The sequence below is a fragment of the Anser anser genome (assembly GCF_964211835.1).
Source record: "Anser anser genome assembly, chromosome: 4".
Lineage (NCBI taxonomy): Eukaryota > Metazoa > Chordata > Aves > Anseriformes > Anatidae > Anser > Anser anser.
In genome coordinates, this window is record NC_139724.1 from 45,242,162 (window position 1) to 45,264,530 (window position 22,369).

Here is a 22,369-nt window from a genome sequence, read left to right on the forward strand (position 1 = left end):
CACACAGGAGGTGTGTGGAGCAAGAGAAGAGAAGAGCAGCTATCTCTCACTGATGGTTGGCTGTCCAAGCAGATAAAAAACTCAAGTTCTGACAGCTCACTCTGAAAATATCAGCCTGTGGTTTTAACAGCTATGTCCTAAATCCCTCAATGCTGCGCAGTAACCTCGCTTTACTTAACCTCTCCCCTACTCTTGCCACATTTTTAGGGCTTCTAAGGGGGCAGTTGCAGCAATTTCTCCCTTACTATGCAAATATCATTTAATGCACTTTTCCTAAAACTGCACCACAGGTGCCTGCTACTGTGCTGAAACTTTCCAAGCCTTTGAAGCCCCCAGTTCTCTGTGTAGAGTATATCCAACTCTGTTGGGCAAAGCAGGTCTCACACTAGGTCAGGCGCAGGAGTCTGTATGAGCTGAAGCTGCTGTTTTTCAGGGGAGTAGGCCTGAGAGAAAAGGGTGACTGTTACTGATGTTGCTGAGTTGGCATTATACAGCTCCTTAAAAGTGAAGCCTCAAAGCCATGCTGTTGGTCTTGCCAATGCCTGAGAACTTACTGTCCAAGAAGGTCAGCACACATTTGATTAAAAAAGACCAGTGCAAGTAGAACTATCCAGGATTTTGCAGTTTTTCAGCAAGACAGAAGGTGGCTGGATTTCCTTCTCAAGCTTCATTGTTTTCCTTCCGGAGTTTTCTTCTTGTTTCATGAGTATTTGTGTTGACAAGACTTGTGGCTCCTTGGTCCCGCGAGTGCCTGAAGCCCTGCGTATCCCCTCAAACCAGAAGTGAAAGGGAAGCTGAGCAGCCTCAGACCTTGCTCGCACGCCCAGCCCCACAGGCTGCCATGCAGAGCCTGTGCCACACGGGCTCGTCCGCCGCCCCCACAGCACGGAGGCTTTGAAACCACCGCAGGCTTTCAGAGCAGCTGCAGCCTGCTGCACGCCCATGAGGCTTATGAAAACGTGCACCAAGGAAGTCTTTCTCTTGCTCGGCGTGCCTGTAGCTGGCCGTAATTCCCTTTCAAAGGGGTCTGACAAAATACAGTACTCTTTTTAATTGGGTGCTTTGTTTCTTTGAACTCACTCTGTCAAACGTGTTGGTTTAATACAAACAACAACAAAAAGCTTAGGACGAGGAAGCATCTTTCTCTGTAGAAGAAAACTCACGTGATGTGCTCTGCTGAATGAAGGCCTTTCACAGGGCTAAAAGTCCTATTTCCTGTCCTGTAAGTCTCAAAACACACCCAAATATCCTGCCATGAAAACTTTTCTTCCTTCCATGCTGTGGCTCCACATAGACAAGGTAGTTTGAAGAGGCAGGATGCTTGATGGGCACTAAAACTGAGAACGACTTGCTGCCGGCTCGCGCGGCATAATCCTGTCTCAGTTTCTGTGCTTGATGGTGCAGGCAGGGTTCATGGCAACTCTGCAAATGCAATTCCAGCTTGTCCAGCTCCTGGGCAGCAAATCAAATCCAACCTTTTGAGTTTTCCTTGTCCTTGTTTCCTGCTGCTGGAATGTTGCTGTAATTCCTCTGCAGATGACTTTGCATCCATGCTTAATGCAATACATTTCTGTTAAAGGCTCTGTGAGTAAATAGCAAGTGTAATAAAATGCGTCGTTTTATCCTCTCAGCACAAAATTCACTTCACTTATTTAGTCTTATGATTAGGATAGATGAGTTTGTTTATTGGATAATGTTGTTATTAGCTTCTCAGCAGTTTCCTCAGAACCTGCAGTGCGATCCCTGTGGATTGTCTGTCTGAACTGTGATAAATTTAACCAGTAAATTCTAACTGCTTTCAATTGTCTGGTAGTTCAAATGAAGAACTTAGTGTTTTCTGCCTAAATTGAGATATAATATTGCTACTTCCTGATTGCTAATACTTCTGAGCCTTGCTGTTGGCTTTCTGGTCATGGACTATATACATTTAGAGTTGTTTTAAGCTGATTTGGAAATAGAAGTCTAAATTACCAAAAGAGATGAGTGTTTCTTGAAAACTTAGGTTGGGTCTAGGGTTTTGGCGGTTTGGTTTTGATTATGCCCTGAAAGTCACATTCCACCACTACAGGTGTGTTGAATGAGTCAGCCCTAATTGCTAGCTACTTCTGCAAATTTGGAGCATGCCATTAAGTGTACTTAAGTCCTGAGTGTCCTTAACAGAGACTGAAAGATAACAGTATTCCCACAGAACAAGTATCATCTTAGTATCCAGGACAGACCTATTTTTATAAGGTATGAATGTTTTTAATAGGAACTTTCAGGGGAAAAAAAATGAAAATTCATGTCAGGTGTCTATTATGAAATACTATAGAAAATGAAGCGTACAGTGAAAAATAAATCATTAACTGAGCATCTAGTTTTGGAGTTTAAAACCAAGCTAACTATTTTGATAGCATTTTTGATATCAATGAATTTTAACATTCTAGAAACTGGGGGTGGTTGGGGATGAGGGTGCATTGAAGTCTTCAGAAAGTCCCCGGAAGGGTTGACTAGGATTTCTACACACAAGGTAGTAAAATTGATAAGGACTGCTTGCTTAAATATTTTAAATGGATTTCTGCCACCAAGCTCTTACAGATTGCATGTGTGAGACTGCTCGAGTGCTCGCTATGCACCAGGAAGGAAGGTAGCAGGAGCTCAGTGCAGGACTAGCTCTGCTGTGTCTGTTGTCACATTAAGATGACAGCTGACAAATTTACTTTCTCTGCGCTTCAAGTTCCTCTGCAAAGCATCACATTGCTATTTCTTTCTAAGCAGGTGTGAAAGTAAAGAGCTTGATGCTGAAATAAGAAACCTGATAGAGAAGAGTAGCACTTTCACATCACATGAGGACCCTGAACCTGTTGCCCAAGAAAGTCCGAACTATCAGAGAGCTTCATGTTCCCTTAAGGTAAACACAGACTCCTTTTGCAATTGTTTATCTGTGAGGGGAGAACATCCAGGCAACATTCCCTGTGTGACTTGGTTATGCAGGATTTTTTTTTTTTTAATTTCTGAAATGATAAACTGAATTTGCAATGTATTTTTCTGATACTAGTACTTTCTGCTATGAAGAAGACAAAGTGAGAAGATGCTTTTTATAGTGTTTTAAAAGGTCAACTAAAACCGCTGATTATCCAAAGTACCATCCTGTGTAGCCAGCTGTGCAAAACTGCACACCAACAGCACTAATGTTTCTTATGGTTGCTCTGTTTGATTGCTCTGATTTAATGGAGGATGTGAAGAGATGTGAGGAAGATAGATCTTTGGGAGGGCCAGAAAGGCATTTAGATAAATAAGAAGCAAGCACTGAAGGAGAAAAATGCAAGCTTAAACCTGTGTTTCTGTGGTATTATAAATGGAGAATTGTAAGCCACCTGCCAAGGTGGTCTTTGTTGCTTGCAGTGTAGCAGCACTTAATAAGCATGACAGAAATTTGTTCTAGGTTTCGGTCCTCTACCCTGAAACAGCAAGCTACTTTTTATCATGCAATAGGAGGTGAAAAGGAAATTCCTCTTTTCTGCAATCTGGGAAAGGAAGGAGATAGAGGTGTGGGAAGAGAGAAGTGATGAAGCTGTGAATGGCAGCACCCTGTGAGAAGGGACAACACGCTTACCTGCCTGTGTTACTGCACCAGGAGGAAAAGGAAATCTCTGAAGGCAGTGCTCCTCTGCGTGATACAGGAAATTGATGAGTCGGTAAAGGAGAGATGACTCTCTTCTATGAAATACAGAATTACACATAGCTCTTTTCACATGTAAACCGCCATTTCCAAAATGACTCATGACCTCAGGGCAAGAAACGGAGCTAAGCCACAGGGCTAGGAGCTAAGGAGATGCCACAGGGTCAGGCTAGTGGGTTTAGAGACAGGGAAAGAGAAGCCAGGAGGAGGAATGGGGATTCCTAGCCCCAGCGATGGAATAAGAAGGTGAAGCAGAAGACAGATCTGACAGCAGAATCGGCTAGCACTAAGCTATGAAATTATTGGTCAGAACAGCAAGCTACAAATGGTCTGTGGAAACACACAGTTCCCATGTTAGCCTCTCTGATAGGAGATGCAGGAACGGATTTGGGGTTGTGAGGGAGAAAAGAAAGGATGTACTTGTCTCAGCCACTTCTGTAGGGTGTTTCAGTGTTTCCCTCAGAATATCATGGTGGTATTCTATCCGTATTATTTATTTAATACTTTTTGCATTTAAAGCACTTCCCATTGGAAGATGTGTGTGTGTGTTGCTTACATAGATTAAAGAAGAAAGTTTAAGATATTTCCACCCTAGGAATATGTTGGCTATTTATTATTTGTATTTTTAAGTCAAAGAGGTTTTCACTTGTGTGCTTATTGACTTGGACTTCAAGTGACAGCTTGACAACTGTGATAAGCTCCAGCAACTTCAGTATAAGAAATTAGGAGTACATGTGCCAGATTGTTTTTTTAAATATGTTATTTTCCAAAACACAAATTTATTATCCTTTCGATTATGAACACTCTAAAATAGTATTAAAAAAGGAAACAGAAAATGTCAGTTTGTGAAATGAGATGGTGATCTAGACTTAAAATGGGTGCTAAGCTCTTTATATAGGAATTGGGAAAAAGATGATAATGAAACAAGAGTGTATCCCTCACTATAGTGTTGGGAATTCTATCAGGAAGTTATTTGGCAGAGCAAGCGAGCCATTTTAATTTTCATTCTGTAATTAATTTATCCTGGAGTAAAGAGTATGAATTGCATGCTGCAGAATGACATTTCCTTTTGAGCTCACAGCAGTTTTGAAAGTGTTATCTGGAAGTGTCTGTAAACAAATTCCTTTGACTTTCTTTCCTTTTTTTTTTTCCCAATATTTTTTTTTCCATAAAAATATTTATTGTGGTTTTAAAGGCAAATATCTCAGAGAGAGAAAACCTGGCTCTGCAGAATGGACAGAATTAATTCTCAGCACTTCCTTCCCTGTATGGTTCCTTCATCTGTAGGAGTTTAATTCTGGCTTATCATGATGCTATGTTTTCCTGCTCCTGGAGAGGAAAAAGTGTGAGGAGACAATGAAGTCCATGCAGGCTGCAAGAGCCTTTTGGTGTACTGGGGTCCCTGACACCCACATAAGGTCTATTGCTCTCATATAAGGGACTGAGTGCCTGTGTCCTTGTATGTACTTTCCCTAGGTGAACAAACTGTTTTCTTTTTAAGCTGAAAAAAAGAGGTGAGGCATTAGCATGGCATCAGTATTTTACACTAATTTAAGCTCTTCTCACTATAATGAAATGTATTTACTTTTGTTTGAGTTACCGACAAAAAAGAAAAAAAGAAACATGATGAAATCTTTACTGACGAAACCAATTACCAATTTCTAATTCATATATACTTGCTTATTCCCCTTTTCTTCTACAACACCATTTACTTACTGCTGCAATGTATAGCAGGAGTATATGTGAACAAGGATTGCAAAGCTGTAGTCTGTGAAACTGCCTATCTGACTCAGGAGGGAAAGAGTTCCTTATTCTCCCTTTTAGAGTGGGAAATTCAAGGCCAAAGGGATCAAGCAACTTGCTGTTTTAATATCAGAAATCAAAGAAATGTGTTTCATGACATAAAAACAGCATCTCATTTTCAAATTTAAATATAAAGCTGATTATATTCAACTGAAATAAGTTAGACTGAACGTTATGCATCAAAATACAGATGTTACTAAAAAGTACTCATGCACAGTGTTTTCAGTATATGTACGACTTAATCAAGATTTTATACACAAGAAGGATGTTTTCTGGGGGAAGTGAGGGATGATTAAAAATATCAGATGGGAAAGGAAGAACAGCAATTAAATTCAGCAGTGTGTCAACATAAAGTAAAATAAGGATTATTGGCAGAGGTTATATATTTTACGTGATCAGTTTGTAGCTCAAGAATACCAGACTTCCAAGTATTTGAACTGTTTTGGGTGCAAAGAGAGAAAGGAAAAAAAAAACTAAGGACTATCTGTTCTTGCACTGACTATGTTGTAAAACTCAAAATAGCCTGTTTGCTACTGGTATAAATTGTTATCCAATTATAGTATCGTGAAATTGGATTTTCATCTTCAGGCCTGAGTTTGCAAATGCTTAAGTAGCCATGTCCTTGTGGTTAGTCTCATTAGTGATGATGGAAAACAATGGATAAAGGAAATCCTGAAACAGAAAGCTGTGTGATGTTGTACTTACTCTGAAGCCACATCTTGCTCTAATTTTATCTGGCTCCCACATATTAAGGAACACATTCAAATTTGCATGTATTTTCCTGTTAGAGTTTGTACCTAACTGAACAAGGCAAAATGTTGAGGCCGACATGCTTATTCAAGGGAAAATCCCTTTTTAACACATTTGTCTGGGTGAAGCACGTGGACTGGGTCAAGACAGGAAGAGTTCTAGTTTCTTCTTCTGGTTTAGGAGCTGATGTTATTCTTCGACTAAGATTTCTCATTTTTTACCATTTCACCATGTGAACCGCAATCGGAAAAGGGTAAGCAATGGATAATGTAGGAAGCACTGCTGGTATAATAACAGCTTCTGGAATAAAACATTTGTTTTATACAGTTTTGCTTAATGCAGAGTAACAGATTTCAGAGCACTTCTGAAAATGTTTCAAAGCCGAAAGGAAAGCTTGACCAAAATGTAAGCAAACAGATTTTCCAAAAGCCGCCAAATTTTTACTGAGGTTCATCTCAGAGTAAATCTGACTTCTACAAATCTGAAACTGAACAGCAAAATTTGAAAAATCTTCAGGCAGATACCTGATAGGGTAGGAAGCAAAAAAAGAGATTTTACAATTTTCTCATCATCAGGGAAAAATTTGCTTTTACTTAGTGCAAGCAACTTAGTGGTTCTTGGTTTCACCGCAGTGTCCGAACAGCCAGTTTTCAGAAGTGACAAGTGGCTTTGGTTATCTTGTGTGTGCCTATTTTGTAATACTGTAGCAAAAGCCTTTCCCAGAATAAAGATCCAGCACTCTCTGAAAAATGAGAACTTCTAACTTCTGGTGGTGCTGATGCTTTTGAGAGGATTCAGTGCTGGCCAGAGTTCCAAGGCTCTGATTTCAATCTCATTGCAAGCATCCCCAAAATGACTACAAGCCTTTTACACTCAGAGATGTCAGATCTTCTTAGAATACAAATAATTCTTATTTTTAAACAGGGAGAGGAGGAAGAGGGGGAAGGAACTTCAAAGCCACTGCTAGTAGAAATGACATAATTTCATAGAAACCAAGTAGAAATTAATAAAGGACTTCTCAGCAGTTCAGCTCACTCTGCCTTTGCAGGTGGGGTTGTGTGCTGCCACTTGTGAGAGTCACCTAGGTGAGTTCAAGGGGTAGCAAATCCTGCCTGGTCCCTTTTGCTTCCTGGGAAGACTTTTTTTCTGTGCCGGATATCTGGTGGGCTTACTTCTGTCACTCACAGCAGTCTGTCTGCAGGAGCTCCTGGCTCGCAGCTTGCTGCCAGCCATCCCTGGCAGCCATGCTCTGAAGTTTCTGAAGCTTTCTTCCCTGAGTGTGCTCCAACTGCTTGCCATAAAAGTGTTTTCCCCTTCACTGCAGTCTTTAAAATAAGACAGCTGTGAACAGAAGTGGAAGATAAGACGAGCTCTGTCTGTCGCAAAGATGAGAGCTGCCCGATGATTTTGGAAGAGTAGTTTAATTTTGTCACCATTGTCTGTGGCATGGACAAAAATCATAAATGCCTAGGATAATGAGCTTCATGTGCTCGCATGTGGGTATGGACAGGGAGGAAAAGAAAAAGGATTGTGAAGGATGGAGGAGAAAATTGAGTGTTGGAGTGTGAGGGGTGGGAAAAAGAAGGGTAAAGGTCCTACTAAGAACTCGTGCTATTTCAGAGAATGTAAAGGTTTTAAATCATGATTCACTGACATTACAGAAGGTTTCAGGCTTACTCAAGCTCCCTGCAGGTGGAGGTTTGCTCGATATAGTGTTTTCTTAGTATATTTCATCATGTTCTGATCTGCCATCATAATGGAGATAGAGCAGGGTGAGCCAGGGACAAGAATGGCTTGTGTGGACATTAAGAAAGGATTTTTACCGTACACGTAGGCAGAAGAGAAACTGTCAGTCATTCTAGGAGGAGCCAGACCTGATCAGCTGTCCAAAGAAAGAAAATGATCATTCTTGTATCAATTCTCAAGCTACAGCACTCCACTTGCTCTTCTGGAAAGCAAAATCTGCTTGTTCTCTCTGTTGTTTTCTTTGTTTTCTTGAACTGTGCTCAAAGGTGAGGAAAAGTTGATTTGTATTCAGTGGTGACTGATGCTGCAGCTATGTGTCACAGCCCAGCAGCAGGAGCCGTAACATTTTGTTTTCTTGTTTGAGATAGATAAAAGAAATGTGCAAAGGAGGTGACTTTCTGGGGAAAGAGTGGAAGTAGAAGTAAAGGGTGAGAAACAGATGACAAGAGTGCACGTTACCTATAAACGTGCTCTAAAATCTATGAAGAACCCTGGCTAGATAAAGGTCTGTACAATTGTATCTTAGGGAGATTGTAAAAAGTTACTTGACGCCATGCACTGCTGGTGGTGATTTGGTTTTACATGTATTTGTGGAGAAGTTGGAGGCAGAAATATTGTAGGAGTTTACAAAGTTTGTATTTCTCCACTCAGAGACTCTTCCCTGCAGCCTGTTTGCTGGTGATTTTTGAGTGTGGCCAGTAAATGGCATGACACAGACTTACTTCAGAGGAAGAGATGAAATAATCTGGGAAATTAAGATTCATGTAAGCATTAGTTTGGGATTTATAACATTTGCTGACCTGTTTGTCACTGCTGTATCATCACACTTAGTGAATTTTGATTTTGCATATAGCTGAAGTAGGAATGATTTCACCACAGTAAAATCTGTTTTTTAATTGCATGGACTCCAAGTGACTAGATTTCCCCCTGTAAACCCTTTACTGCAGTGTTAGAGTGCTCGTTTGCATGCCAGTGCCCAGCACGTATGTGGTCGGGTGTCCTGCCCACCTCTGAAGTCCCGTATGAGTCCACCGCTACGGGAGCTGCCCAGGTCTCTCCAGGGGAGCATGCTCCCTCATCCACACCGATGGACATCCTCCCACCAGCGTCGTTCCCTCTGTGCACAGCAGGCAGCTTCTATCCTCCCTGGGCATCTTCTCTGCTTTTGTGTCAGTGTTAACCAAACAGCAGAACTCCTAGCAAGCTTTTGGACAACGGTGCTAAGTCTGTGTTTTCCTCCAAAATTTACTTTCAAGGTGTTTTGCGCAGACCTGTCTACACTTTGCAGACACCCTCTTCACCTGTCTTTTTGCCATCTCTGAGCTTCCTGTGGCTGTGTAGCACTAGGTCAGATTTTACTCCCAAGTCTTTAAATGGTCTGGTTATATTTTACAGGCTGGAAAACTTTAAGAGCGTTCTAAAAGATTGCTTGGATTTGTAAACAGTCTCCTTACGTTTAGTTTTGTGACTGCATGTACAGTCTGCTCTTGAACTAGACTTTTCTGAACGATTTACAATTGCATATTTGATTCAACAACTTCAAACCTGTTATAAATGCATTAAAAATATTCTTTTTTCTACTTCCAAAGTCTGATAGCTGTCAGAAGAGTCCTTCTTTCAAGGACTGGTGTTATACATGTGTCAGATTTCTGCAGTGTTAGCATGTAAATAAGTTCTTAATAGTGTAGCAGTAGACTGGTAAACAAATTTAGTGGCTTTCACTCAGCAAAAGAAAATGAATGTCATAGAATCATAAAATGGTTTGGGTTGGAAGGAACTTTAAAGATCATCTAATTCCAGCCCTGCTGCCATGGGCAGGGACACCTCCCACCAGAACAAGTTGCTCAAAGCCCCATCCAGCCTGGTATTGAACACCTCCAGGGATGGGGCATCCACAGCTTCTCTGGGCAGCCTGTGCCAGGGCCTCACCACCCTTTGAGTGAAAAATTTCCTCCTTAGATCTAATCTAAATACACCATCTTTTAGTTTAAAGCCATTCCCCCTTGTCCTATCACTACAATCCCTGAGAGAATCCCTTTCCATATTTCTTGTAGGCCCTGTTTAGGTACTGGAAGGCTGATATAAGGTCTTCCAGGGGCCTTGTCCAAGCTGAACAACCCCAGCTTTCTCAACCTGTCTTCACAAGGAGAGGTGCTCCAGCCCTTCAGTCATCCTTGTGACCATCTTCTGGTCTCTCTCTGATAGGTCCATGTCCTTTTTGTGCTGGGGACCCCAAAGTTGAACACAGTACTTCAGGTGGGGTCTCATGAATGCAGAGTAGAGGGTGAGAATCATCTCCCTCCAGAGAGAGACAACATCTTTACTTCAACCTCTCCCAGGTTTCATTGGAAGAAGACCAGCACTTCTGAAGAGCTTGAACTTTTGTTCCCTACTCATTGGCTTTTCTTCTGTTCTTACAGGTTCCAGATACACTCTTCTCTTTCCATGGCATAGTACTGTTCTTATGTGCTAACTGAAACAGAAAAACACTTGCGAGGGAGGGAACAAGATACCTATCTCCCACCAAGCTACTCACACAACTGAACAGCGCCATTGCTCTTTAGCAGCATGTTCTAGCCCTTGAGCTGGATGGATTTCCTATAAATCTCTTAAAAGGCAGTTGACTTTGTGCACTGTCTGAAGGAGCACTAGCATTATCCATATGAACGCTGTTTGCCTAGCTACATACTGAAGAGTAATTGATGTCAGTTCTATTTTGTCATATTGAATAAAATCCCTGTAGTGGAAAGCAATAGCTAAGAGCAAGATGGTACAAGAAAATTTGTCACTGTTTTTAATGTGGATATGCAGGATGTAACTAGTCAAAAATCCATACAGATTTCAGCTCTCATCAAGGTGCTTCTTCAGCTGAAATCCATACCTTTCACAAAATAATATTAAAATATTAACATTTGCCATATTTTCATTAATTGTGGCTGAAGAGGACTTGAAAAGAATGAGAATTAGTTGAGATTTACTGCAGCCTCTGAGATCACAGCCCTGTACTACATCCCATGATAGCCTCTGAAAGCTTCAAATCCTCCAGTCCAAGAGATAATCATTTACTCTCAGTAGTTGTTAATAGGGTCATTAAGGTATTAACAATTAAGGACTTAGGGTCCTAGTGCCCACCCAGCTTTCCAGGTTTTGAACTAATCAGTGATAACAACTGTGTGATCTCAGGGACTTAATCCTCAACCTCTCTGCAGAATGATTTGAGCACCAACATCTCTCAGGTGGCAGTCAGGACTCATAAGCAGGGCTGTGTTTTCAGTTTGCTCTTCTGTCCCCACTGTGGGGGACTGCACCTCACATAGCACCCCACTGCGTGGTGTGTCAAAGAACTCAGTAACCAGGGCTGGTTTTACCCTATAGGCCAGACCATAAATGCAGTGGTTCAGACTTTGTTTCTCCCAAAAGTTAGGCTGCTGCTGGAATGGGGATGGGGCTGTGCTCACCATAGGAACTGCAGTAAGGGAAGTTGTCCGGGCTTAAGAATCATTGCCCATGAGAGCAGACATGAAATGCAGATGTTTCCTGGTTGTGTTTTAATGAATCAGTTAGTTGCACAGTGTTAGTGCTATGCAGACCAAGTCAGACTCTTATTTCCACGAGTTTATCATCTACAGGGCTGTGGCAGGCATAGCAGGAGGCAGTGGGATATTGTGGGAAGGTGAAAGGTAGTGTTCATGTCACTCGTGACTAGTGCCTCTCCTTCAGCAGCTGACTCTTGACTCTTCATATGCAGTAACTTCAGTCCTGAAAGTAGTTTTCCACTCTCTAGTGTGTGAGAACACCAAATTATGCAGACACCCTGCTGATGGATGCTGCAGAAGCGGATGTGACAGCCACAGGTTGTGGGTGAGATGTCATTTGTTCTGTAATCTGACGCTAACATCTGGATGACCTTTAGCACTCGGTTGGTCCGTTTTCTCACATGTATGATAGGGCTTTTACCTACTTTTGCCCATAGCCTCAAAATCCTTAGGGATAAGCTTTGATTTGACATCAACTTTAGATAACTCCATTACAATACTCAGTCTCATTTTTAAAATGCATTGTTTCCACTTTCTTCCCCACTAAAGGGATTGTACAGTTTAACTATCACTACTTTCTCTGACTTAGTGTGATGTGTTCATTCGTTAGAAGTTGGCCTTATCGCCTGCCTGTTTTCCAGAAGATGTCCTCCCTGTTTCACTTAATTTTGCCTAGGTGATGGAGAGGTTTGTTTGGCAGCATGACACTTAACTGAATGTGTTTCTCACCATACATTAATCACAGGAGAAATGTCAAGAAATGCAGAATTGCTGCTGCATTATCTACCATACCTAGATAGTTGTTTTTTTTTTTCCCTTCTTTAAACCAATGCTGCATCTGGAAGGGATATGTATTCAAAGGCTGGTTTTGGTGTAGGTACAGATGAAATCGTTTTATTTCTTGATGGGTAGAATGCCTCCCATGTAGAATCTAAAATGCCTCTACTAAAATAAAATCTGTCTTTAAACTTCTTTCTTTATAACCCACAAGTTTTGCAGCCTCTCCATAAAAGAGAACAATTAAGAAGAACAACAGAGTGGGGAGGATATATTTCATGTGCAATTATTTTAAAACAGTAGGTTCCTTCCAAACTGGGCTTTTTATTTTTGCAAAACAGGATTTGCTTAGTCACACATTGTGAACCAGAAATCTGGAATGTGGCTATTAAATGCCACCATTTCACAGGATTACTTTAGTTTGTCTAAAGATCTCCTGAAGGTTTATGTTATTTTCTGAAGATTTATGTATGTCAAACTTCACAAGCTAGCTTTAATTCTGTTTCTTGAAGAGCAAGTAAACAACTTCTGCCCTCACTGAAAAAAGACCTCAGACCCAGGGATCTTTCCACAATACGGAAAATTATTTTTCTTTCAAGTTTCCTTCTCAAATCCATCGCTATTCAGAATTCCATGGCTGAAGACAGAAATGCTTCATGCTTTTCTTTTTTTCTCTTCATTTTGGATGTGAAAAGTCTGTGGACGCCTTTTAATTGTTAATCTTTCCCGTGAGTTTAACTTGGCAACTTTAGCCTCTTTTTCCAAATGGGGAACGAAGACATAAGTTTGAAGCATTAAGACTTGAGCACCTTAAAGCTAGGTCCATGATCAGGTAGGGTAAGTGACTAGAATGGCAAGTACTAGGTCCTTAAGAGAAGAACAAAATGTGGCATTCTGCATTTTTGTGCAGCTCTTCTTCAAGGAAAGTAAATCGGTTTTCCAGTTACAGTGTTCCCCTAGACATCCTGGCTTTTGTAGGGGTGTCCTCTTTGTCATAGCTTATCTATTGCTCTTTTCGAAGCATGACTCACTACACTAACTTTTTCTGTCATGGCAGTTCACGCTGTCTTACTGTCAGTTAATACTTGCCATACTTACATAAGTGCTTTGCTACAACTGGAAACAGGGATAGAAAACCCTGTTGTCTTATTTACTGAAAAATGTACCCTTCCTTCCCTTACACATGCAACTTCCTCTCTCAGGGGCAAACTGGCCAGTCGACTGCAATTTGCATCTAGAGTACACAGAGTGCTGCCTTGCCTGGCGTATTAGTCATAGGCAGTGTGCTTGAACCATTCTGGGAAGCCCCAGCTAGGAAGGAGGAAAAGGTTAAAATCAGAATTCCACCACCTAGGTTTTAGTCTCTGCTGCTTCCACGGGCAGCACTTGTGTATCTTCTGCGTCTTTGTGCATTTCCCTCCACTCCTTTAAGGGACGTAAAATACCTGTTTCATTGCTGTCTCTTTCAAAGACCCGCAGTGAAACAAATGCTCAAGGCCGTCTTGGATGCACGTGGGCAGATGTGAGTGAAATGGAAGCTCCAGCAGACCTGCGCGAAGTAAGTGAATGTTTTGGCTCTCCTCTGATGTGCTGTTTGTGTAGCAGACATGGCTTCACCTGGTGCAGGTACATGTCACTTTATAGATGGACAGTTATAGGCTCATTTGTGTGTTCCAGTAGAATCATCTGAATGATTTATGCTGCTTTAAAGTAGAGGAAATAATACATATTTTTAGATATGAAATTCTTAGAAAGTCTTCCTCCCCCCTCCCCCCTTCTTCCTCCCACCCAGAAGTAATCTGGTCACTTTGATTTGTTATTACACAAAAGGTAGAAAGTGGTTCATTTTAGTGACCCAGCAACTCTGAGCAGCATTCAAACCAATTTGCTGAATGTATTTGTAACTTTTAGATTTGTGAGTTGTCATATTGATTTTAATAGACTCTTTCTGCACCTAAATATATGCCTAAGGCCCAGATCCTGAACACATGACTAATTCCACTGACTACCATGTAATTTTTTCAGATACTTTAATTTAAACATGTTGATGAACTTCTACAGGAAGAGGGATTCTTTTCTGACATGGAAATTGAGTGCTCCAACATTAGAGCTTTGCAGGACTGGTTGGGGGTGAATACATGCCCAGGATTTATGCATATGAAAAGACACAGTAGAAATATTCTGTGATCTTCTTCATTATTGTTGGCATTAAATTCTCTAGTTGAAGAAAATAAATTAATTTCAGGAGACATAAGACGTTAGAAGTGCTCACACTTTTATTCCCCATTTTCTCATGTATTGGTTAGAATTCAGACTAGGGAGAAAAAAAATATCCCTGACCACGTATCTGACCAAATGGATTTTTATGAACGTGTGCTTTTTATCCAAGCCAGTTCTCTTTTTATATATATATGTATATCACATGTTTGTCTTCATGAGAATTCGTGGAAACTTCTTGGAAATTATGATATTTGTCATTGCCATTACAAAAACGAGGGCTTAGCTGCTGTTGTCCTTCATGGACAAAACTCCAAGTTAAATCAAACAATTGCAGATTGGACCGATTTTCCTAATTGCTCCAAATAGCCTATTCATTTTCTGTATTGCTTGTTTTGAACCCATTGTGCTAAAGATTATTGCTGCAGGCCTGCAAACACTTACCGGGCGCAAAACTACTAATTATTCTAGTTCTTGTAAACGAAGGGAATTACTTATGCCCACTTTAACTTATGCTCAACTTTTGCGCTTTTACTATTTAGTTGTATTACCATCTGTAAGATAATTAAAAGCCTGTTTTGTGTTCTATACCTCAGATGGTGCAATGAGACCTAATTTCGTTTATTTCACCACCCGTTTGCATAATGGCTCTGAAACACAGGCTAAGCAGGGTTAAAGCAGATGTACGCTTCAGAATCTGCTGTCGGCAGGTGTTAAGATACTGATAGCAAATACACTATAAGAAAATGTTGCTATGTCACTTTCTTTACATTGCAGGTGGCAGGGTGGATGGGAGTTTTATATGATAATCATGACTTGAAGAGGGGATGCTAGAAGTATTCATTTTTGAACTTTTTTTTTGTCTAGTCGAAGCACATAGTACTGACCAAAAAGAAGACTCTATTAGCCAATCCTCTGAAACAACAGATTCTCTCACTGGAAAGACAGAGACGAGAGGTAATCTTAAGTTTACCTACCCTTAACCTTTACAGCTATAACCTAAGATAGACATTACAAGTTCAGTAACATTTCCATGGCAAGAAATCATTGAATATTATTTACGCTGTATTTAAGCAGCAATTGGTTTCATCAGGCAGTGCAGCAAGAGCTCTGTTTCTTCTCTGGAAATCTCATCCCCCATTCTTTTGAGGAAATTTCTATCTGGAGAATTTCCACTTCTCATTTCTTCACAGCCTGAAGCATGCAAGCACTTAAACTTGTGTTTAAATTAGTTCCTATAGTTCCTATATCTAGGCAGTTACATTTGGAGAACTGTTCCTAAAAACAAATGTTGACCAAATATTGTAACACAGTTATAAATCCATAAGAGTGGAGATTTATATGTCACAAAGGGCAAACTTTCATAATGATCACTGTGGTAAAGGCCAAGGAATAACTGTAAGTAGTAGCAACTGGAGTTCTACCACAGGTATCAGCAAACTGGAAGCTATTCTATTTCTGAGCATCCTAAAGAGTCACCATGCATCCTACAAATCAAAACACTTCTGGGAAACCTATTTGGCCTTCTCCAATAAAAATGCACACACATTGACTTCACTCATACCAATTTTATGCATGGTGTTTGCCAATCTTCCCTGTTTTCCATGCATACGTTTGCTCAGTTTAGTGGTACTGAAAAAGGCAAGCAGGGTTTGCACCCAGCTGTAATTGCAGTTGATAGGCGTCTTCAATTCACTGTTTTGAAGCTGGTGACCTTCTAATTGCAAATATGCTTATGTAACTTAAAGCAAACTAACAAAAACGTCCTTAGCCATTTAGGAATTGCAGTTTGGGATTTGTACAGTGTTGCAAATGATTCACCTATAGTTTATTTTATATTTGCATCTTTCTTGAATGTTACTTCCTGAACATTCATCTGCCTTAGCTGAAATAACATAGAAATGGCACATGAGCCATAAAGCTCACCGGATTTTCTGTTTACTTTTTCTTGAAATGGACTGTCCAGATAACAAAGAGGTTGTGAACACTCATAGCTAGAGAATCAGTCTCTTATATATTGACAGTGTTGAAATGAGGGTTATTTACTGTTTCTTCCTGATAATTACAGCTTCTAGAGGTGAACAAACAATGGGATCATCAATTTAGAACTATGAAACAGCTTTATGAAGAACAGGTAACAATGTTAACTGCTTCTATTCGAATATGAATGCTATCTGATGATTAAGTCTGTGCTTAAAAACCAAACAGCCATAGCTGTAGTGGTAGTACCTTGAGTGGGCATGTGGGCACAATCATCATATTTACTTTGTCTTCTGTCTTTCATTTACAGAGGTAAAATACCTAAATAAAATAAAATCACATTACATAAAAGTGAAGTTTATGTATTTGCAGTCTTCAGTGGGACAAATAAGCAGAGAATAGACAAGCAAGCTGTGTCTAAATTAGTAGGGAACCATGGGTGGACATGACAGCAGAGGTATTCATGCCTTCCACAAGGTCAGACTTCAGAGCAGAATGACCTGAAAATTAGCCTGCAGTGTCTGGTGTGTCCAGCCACTGATCCACTTTGTCACACGTCTGTTAGTTGTCCCATCTGTTGTGGTAATTTTCATTCTGGCTTAGGAAGCCTAGAAAGTCACCAGGGCTCTCTGTAATGGGGGAGCTCTCAGGTAAGTCTTCCATGAATGCCACCTTCTGTAAGAAGAGAGACTTTTTGCCTTTGAGAAACTGCTCCGCACAAAAGTATTAATTTTATATTAAAATACTCATAATATAAAAAGTAAATGGTAAATAAATACTTATTTACCTTTTTTTTTTTTTTGACAAGATGCCATTGTCATAGCTTTCATTCATTGTTTGCAGCTCTGTGGCATATTAGCTGCAGACATTATAATCAACTGCCTAGCAAAGCTAGCTGCTTAAAATATTTCTTGGTATTGTAAAAACTAAGTTGGTTCATAAACCGACACTTCTCTTATTTCCTTCTATGAAAAGGAAGTTTGCCAAGTGGTCTCATGTGCTTATCAGGAAAATTTTCTCTCTAATTTTTTCCAGTAAGTTTTACTGAGATCTGGATCATTTCTTCCTTGACTTTTTTTTTGCAAAGAGAATTCAAATGTCTCTTCCTCATTTAATATGGGACAGTTTTATGCCTCTGGCTAGATTGCTTTGGAAGCATACTAGTGCCGAGGCAGTCCATGTTGCAAAGGGAAAGAAAAAGAACATTAAAAATGGAGAGTTCATATGCAGGAACAGCCCCATGGTAGCTGTGCTTTGGCAGCAAAATCAGTGCTAGAGCCAACTGAGTTAACACCATGAGAGAAATTGCCCTAAATCATTAAGAGTCTCCCCTACAAACAGAGCAGCAGGGTTTGGGGGGAGGAGTAAGTGATTGGGCACTTTACACCCAACCAGATCCATGCCTTTACACTAATCTGCTGAGAGTTGAAAGGATTTGGGAGCACCTTTGGGGTGCTGTGCCTTTCAGGATGCACCGTCAGCCCACCATGGTACATTATTTGCTTTTCAGCTGGCAGAAATGAAGACAAAACTGGACACGTCAGAGAGGAGAGTCAGTGAGCTGGAGGAAGAGAGACATCGGCATCCTCCAGAAAAGGAGAGGCTGCAAGTCCTGGGCAGAGACAGGCCGTCACAGGAAATGGTAGGAGGGTGCACTGTCACCCAGTGTCTTTCCTCTCTCTTCTACTAAGTGCACAGCATGGGCTGTTGCAGACCCAGTAGATGGTGGTGCTGGGTTCTCATCAATATTGTGCCCAAAGCAGTGGCTGATCTTCTCTTTGATCAGAGAACTATGCATTGTGAGGCAGTCATTTCTGTAGAAATTGTCAGACCACACAGCAGTAGTGTGTGTGAGAAGGAATAAAGAGCAGATTGATGTGCATAGTTCAGATATTTTCTTCCTGAATATTCTTTTTAGGGTGAATTTCTTTGTGTCAGAGAAAGAAAATGCTACCACAATTTTAAACGGAAAAGCTGCAGATATCGTATAAAATGCTCAACAATAAAAAGTCAGATCCCTGAAGCTAAATTCCCACCAAAGTAAACCCACCAACCAAAGTGATCAGCAAAGTTATACCAAATATACAGAAAAGGTTGTCTTTGCCCCATCTGGCAAGCACCAGAGAGTGAACAGTAACTATTCTCATTCTGTTTCATGGTAACACACACTTCATAACCTCTTGTAAGAGCTTCTGACTGCTGCTCTGACAGCTGAAGGCAAGGTTCTCCTTTCTCATGGGAAACTTGATAATGTGAAACAAACCTGAAGACAAGTGGCAATCACATCACTTCCATTCTCAGATAAAATATACGATAGCTGCTGTAGGAAAAAAAAAGTGTAAAGCCCTTAACTTTTATTTTCATAGGCAGAACATTTGTCTTACTTGCTTAACTATTACAACATGGGTAAACATGTGCTTGGTTTCCAACGAATAGGCCTATTTACATGCTTCAAAGCAAACCACGTCATGAACTTGTTTAATCACGGCCTGTATTTGCCCTCAATATACAGTCAATGCTAGACAATCCATCTTCCTGTTCATATTACTAAGATGTTTACTGTCAACCTTTTTAATAAATGATAGCTGTGAAAAATAGGTAACTCTTTGGAAAGGTAACGATGAGCAGTACACTCGCAAATTGTTTTTCTACATACGAGAATAATGAACAAGGTAACTACATACTCTAAAAATCTCTTACGGGGACAGGTCAACCTGCCTGGCATACCAGCTTTAGAACAGCAGTTTCTCTAAAAATTATATGGCAGCCACTAAGTGCTTCTATTTCTTTTGAACTTCTTTACTTGTTGGATGCCCTGCAAGGATGCAGGAGATCTACACCTTTGCAGATGTAGCTGCTAAAAGTAGAGAATTTTGAATGAGCATCATAAATTGTAATATCCACATCAAGTTATGCTGTGCTGCCCACATGGCTAGGTGAAGAAAAAGCAGTTCCAAGGGACAAATCAGAGAAATGCTTAAAATTGTTCAGCTTGAAAACACACGAGTAGGTCTGTTGCTTTAAAGTTCAGCATGCCGAAGGGACCTAGGCTGACAGATGTATCACGATTAATTTTGTAGGGCTTTGTATTTTTTTCTACAGCATCTAACTTTCTTCATACTTGCATTTATTTTATATTTTTTATATATATAAATATATATAGTATTATATATGTATCTTTCTCTATATTTTATTTTCTTAGAAGATAGCAACAGGTTTTTTTTTTTAATGTTCTTCTTCACTCCCTATTGCCATGGAGCTGGCATAGGCTGCAGAAGGTTATTGCCAGAGCACAGTAATAAGGTGTTTGTTTTCTAATTGCTTATCTAATCCAGCAGCCTGACAGGACCTTTTAAATTTATTTATTCAGAGTAGCTTCCATGAGCCATATGGGAAAACCAGCAACAGCAAAGCATCTTTGTCTGATGGGGCTATTTTTCTTTTTTGGTGCGTCTGAAGGTATGACTGTCACACTGACAATGTTGTGAATTAAAAGTTATCTGTTTGCGTGTCCTCCATGGCCCACAGATGAAAACTGGCTGTTTTGGAGATTTAAATTATTTTGTTCTCTCTGGGCTCAACTGTGTGCCCATAGATGGTAATCAAAGACTTATGGTAAAGAAGCCATAAAACCTAAGATTAAGTGTTGAATAAGAAGCAATAAGACTAAGAATTCAGATGGTTCAAAAACCCAAACAAACTGTGTTTGGGTTCATTATAAATGTCTGTATTCCCCAAGCTGTCCGCTTCGGAGAAGGAGAATGTGTGCTAGGAGAGCGGAAAAGGGGATGGCAAAGAGCAGAATATAGCTAAAAACCTACAAGGATTTTAGTGTGTGTTTGTTTTTTAATATCTTAAGGCATACAGAGACATGCCAACTTGAGTTAACCCCTGAGAGAGTTCCTTACAGAAATGTTCCAAGTAGTCTAGAACAAAGGAAAATAAGGCTACCTCCTGCATATGGGACAGTTTCTCAGGGGTGTTTTTCAGTGGCTTGATGTGCACAGTGATTCACTTCTCGTGAGCCCAGAGGGAAAATACCTAGTAGCTGGCTGCACAGAGATAGGGCTGTTGCACAGAAAGAAAGCGTGCGTACGGTGTCGTGTGTGTGTGATTGTTGGATCTCATTTCTTTATCACATAAAGCAGCTGCAGAGGAATATTTGAGGTTTTTTGTTGTTGTCGTAGAACAGTCACTCTGTTTCAAATATCTAAACAGCTTTCTCTAAGACAATTCGACAAAAGCAAGCTAGCCAGGAATGCATTACCCTGGAGAGAAAGGAGGGAGGCTTACACAATGCCAGTTACTTCAGGCTCTGATCTGAATCTTAGCTTCCCTCATTGTAAATTGAAAATAGCTGTGCTGAAAGCAATAGGAGAAGTGAATCAAACTTAATTTGGCAAATCTGTCCTACTAATTTGTATAATAACATCTTGAAAGACTAGTATTAGTCCTGTTGCAAATAGGAACATCTTCATGGTGGTTGCTGGGATGGAAGCAGTGTAGGCACACACTAAGAAGGGTTGAGCTCAAGACAACAACTGTGATGGGGCTTAAAAAAAAAAAGTGGGTTTCAAGCCTCAGTTGGTAGCTTGGTAATTCTTGAGCAGGCTGAGGCCTGCCTCAGTCTCTTGAGTAGTGGGAAAAGCCATCACGATGAATGATTCAGAGATGTGGTTTTGTCTCCAATGTTGTATGATATTGGGGGTGGCTAGGACTCCAGCTGCTTCTAGCCCTGGTGTTGCATTGAGTAGATGCAACTAATGCAGGGTTGGGATGGTCATTTGTACACTTCCATTTGCCTTGGCCTGCCAGCTTTTTCATGCCTTTATGCAACTGCAGATTAAAGAGAGCAGGAATTTATTCTGGTATGTTGCCTCTATCTCATCATATGGTGAGTGGTCAAAACAATTTCAACAGACTTTATCATATCTGGGTTTTCCTAACCATCCGTCTTCCTGTTGCTTTCCTTCCCAGCTGTGTTTGGGACGCCAAAAATTCAGCACATCTGCCAGGCAGCAGATTATTTGAAAATTGTTTTTGAAAAATGGTTCCATCTGCATTTCTCTGTATTTTGCATCCCAGAAAGAAACAAAGGTTCTCAGTGAAGTCCTGCATGACATGAAGGAAGAGAACAAGCTCCTGAAGCAGAAGAACGCCTCAATGATAAGAAAACAAGAACACTATGAGTGTGAAATAAGTCGTCTTAATAAGGTATGAGCAAGAGTTGAGCCAGAGACTAGGACTTCTCCCTTTAATTCTAGGGTCTCTGATGTTAAGCACTAACACTACCTGATGACTTTATTTTCACTCCTTGGGTGAGCAATCTGTCCATGGTAGCAAACTTAACGATCACTGCTAATCTATAGATCATAGATTCAGAGAGCTGGGGGAAGAAGCAAGAACTGAATTTAGCTAATACCTGTTCATGCTGCTCTTGGCAGGTTGTAGGATTTGCACTGTAAAGAAGAAAATTAAGAAAATCTTTGGCTTCTTCTGTGAAACTTCTCTCTATCATAATTATGTTCTTTCTAGGTTTCCCCTCCTTAAAACAAAAGGGAAAGGGGAAATGGCACAAAGCTGTTTTCATGCACATCCAGTGGAACACTATGATAAAAAAAAAAATCAGACAGTTTAAAAACTGTTGTTTTACATATGTTCTGTCTGAGAATGGCTTCTCTTCACAAGACATATGCTTCAGTCTTCTTATATGCATGCATACATACATGAGTGTGTATATATATTTGTAGGTGTGCGTGTGTGTGTGTATATCTCATTGAGGAAATTGCCATAAAATAGCTCGGGATTTTTTTTTTTTTTTAACTGAGGGAAAGTAATAAATGTAACTTTGTTTAATCAAAAGATCACATAAAGCAGTGGGTGTTTTCTAACAATTCTG

The 22,369-nt window shown here is 40.3% G+C and overlaps 1 protein-coding gene across 3 annotated transcripts in view; it reads left to right on the plus strand.

Moving 5' to 3' along the window:
- Nucleotides 1–22,369, plus strand: part of TNIP3 (TNFAIP3 interacting protein 3) — a 91,487-nt gene that overhangs the window by 47,134 nt on the left and 21,984 nt on the right. For 2 of the 3 annotated variants that reach the window (XM_083834958.1, XM_083834960.1), the window contains 6 exons: nucleotides 2,758–2,890; nucleotides 13,745–13,831; nucleotides 15,358–15,447; nucleotides 16,559–16,624; nucleotides 17,981–18,112; nucleotides 21,556–21,684. In XM_083834958.1, coding sequence (XP_083691084.1) covers nucleotides 2,758–2,890; nucleotides 13,745–13,831; nucleotides 15,358–15,447; nucleotides 16,559–16,624; nucleotides 17,981–18,112; nucleotides 21,556–21,684 — 637 coding nt within the window. Of the gene's footprint in view, nucleotides 1–2,754; nucleotides 2,891–13,744; nucleotides 13,832–15,357; nucleotides 15,448–16,558; nucleotides 16,625–17,980; nucleotides 18,113–21,555; nucleotides 21,685–22,369 lie in introns of all 3 variants that reach the window. The other variant, XM_083834959.1, reaches the window with a different exon arrangement.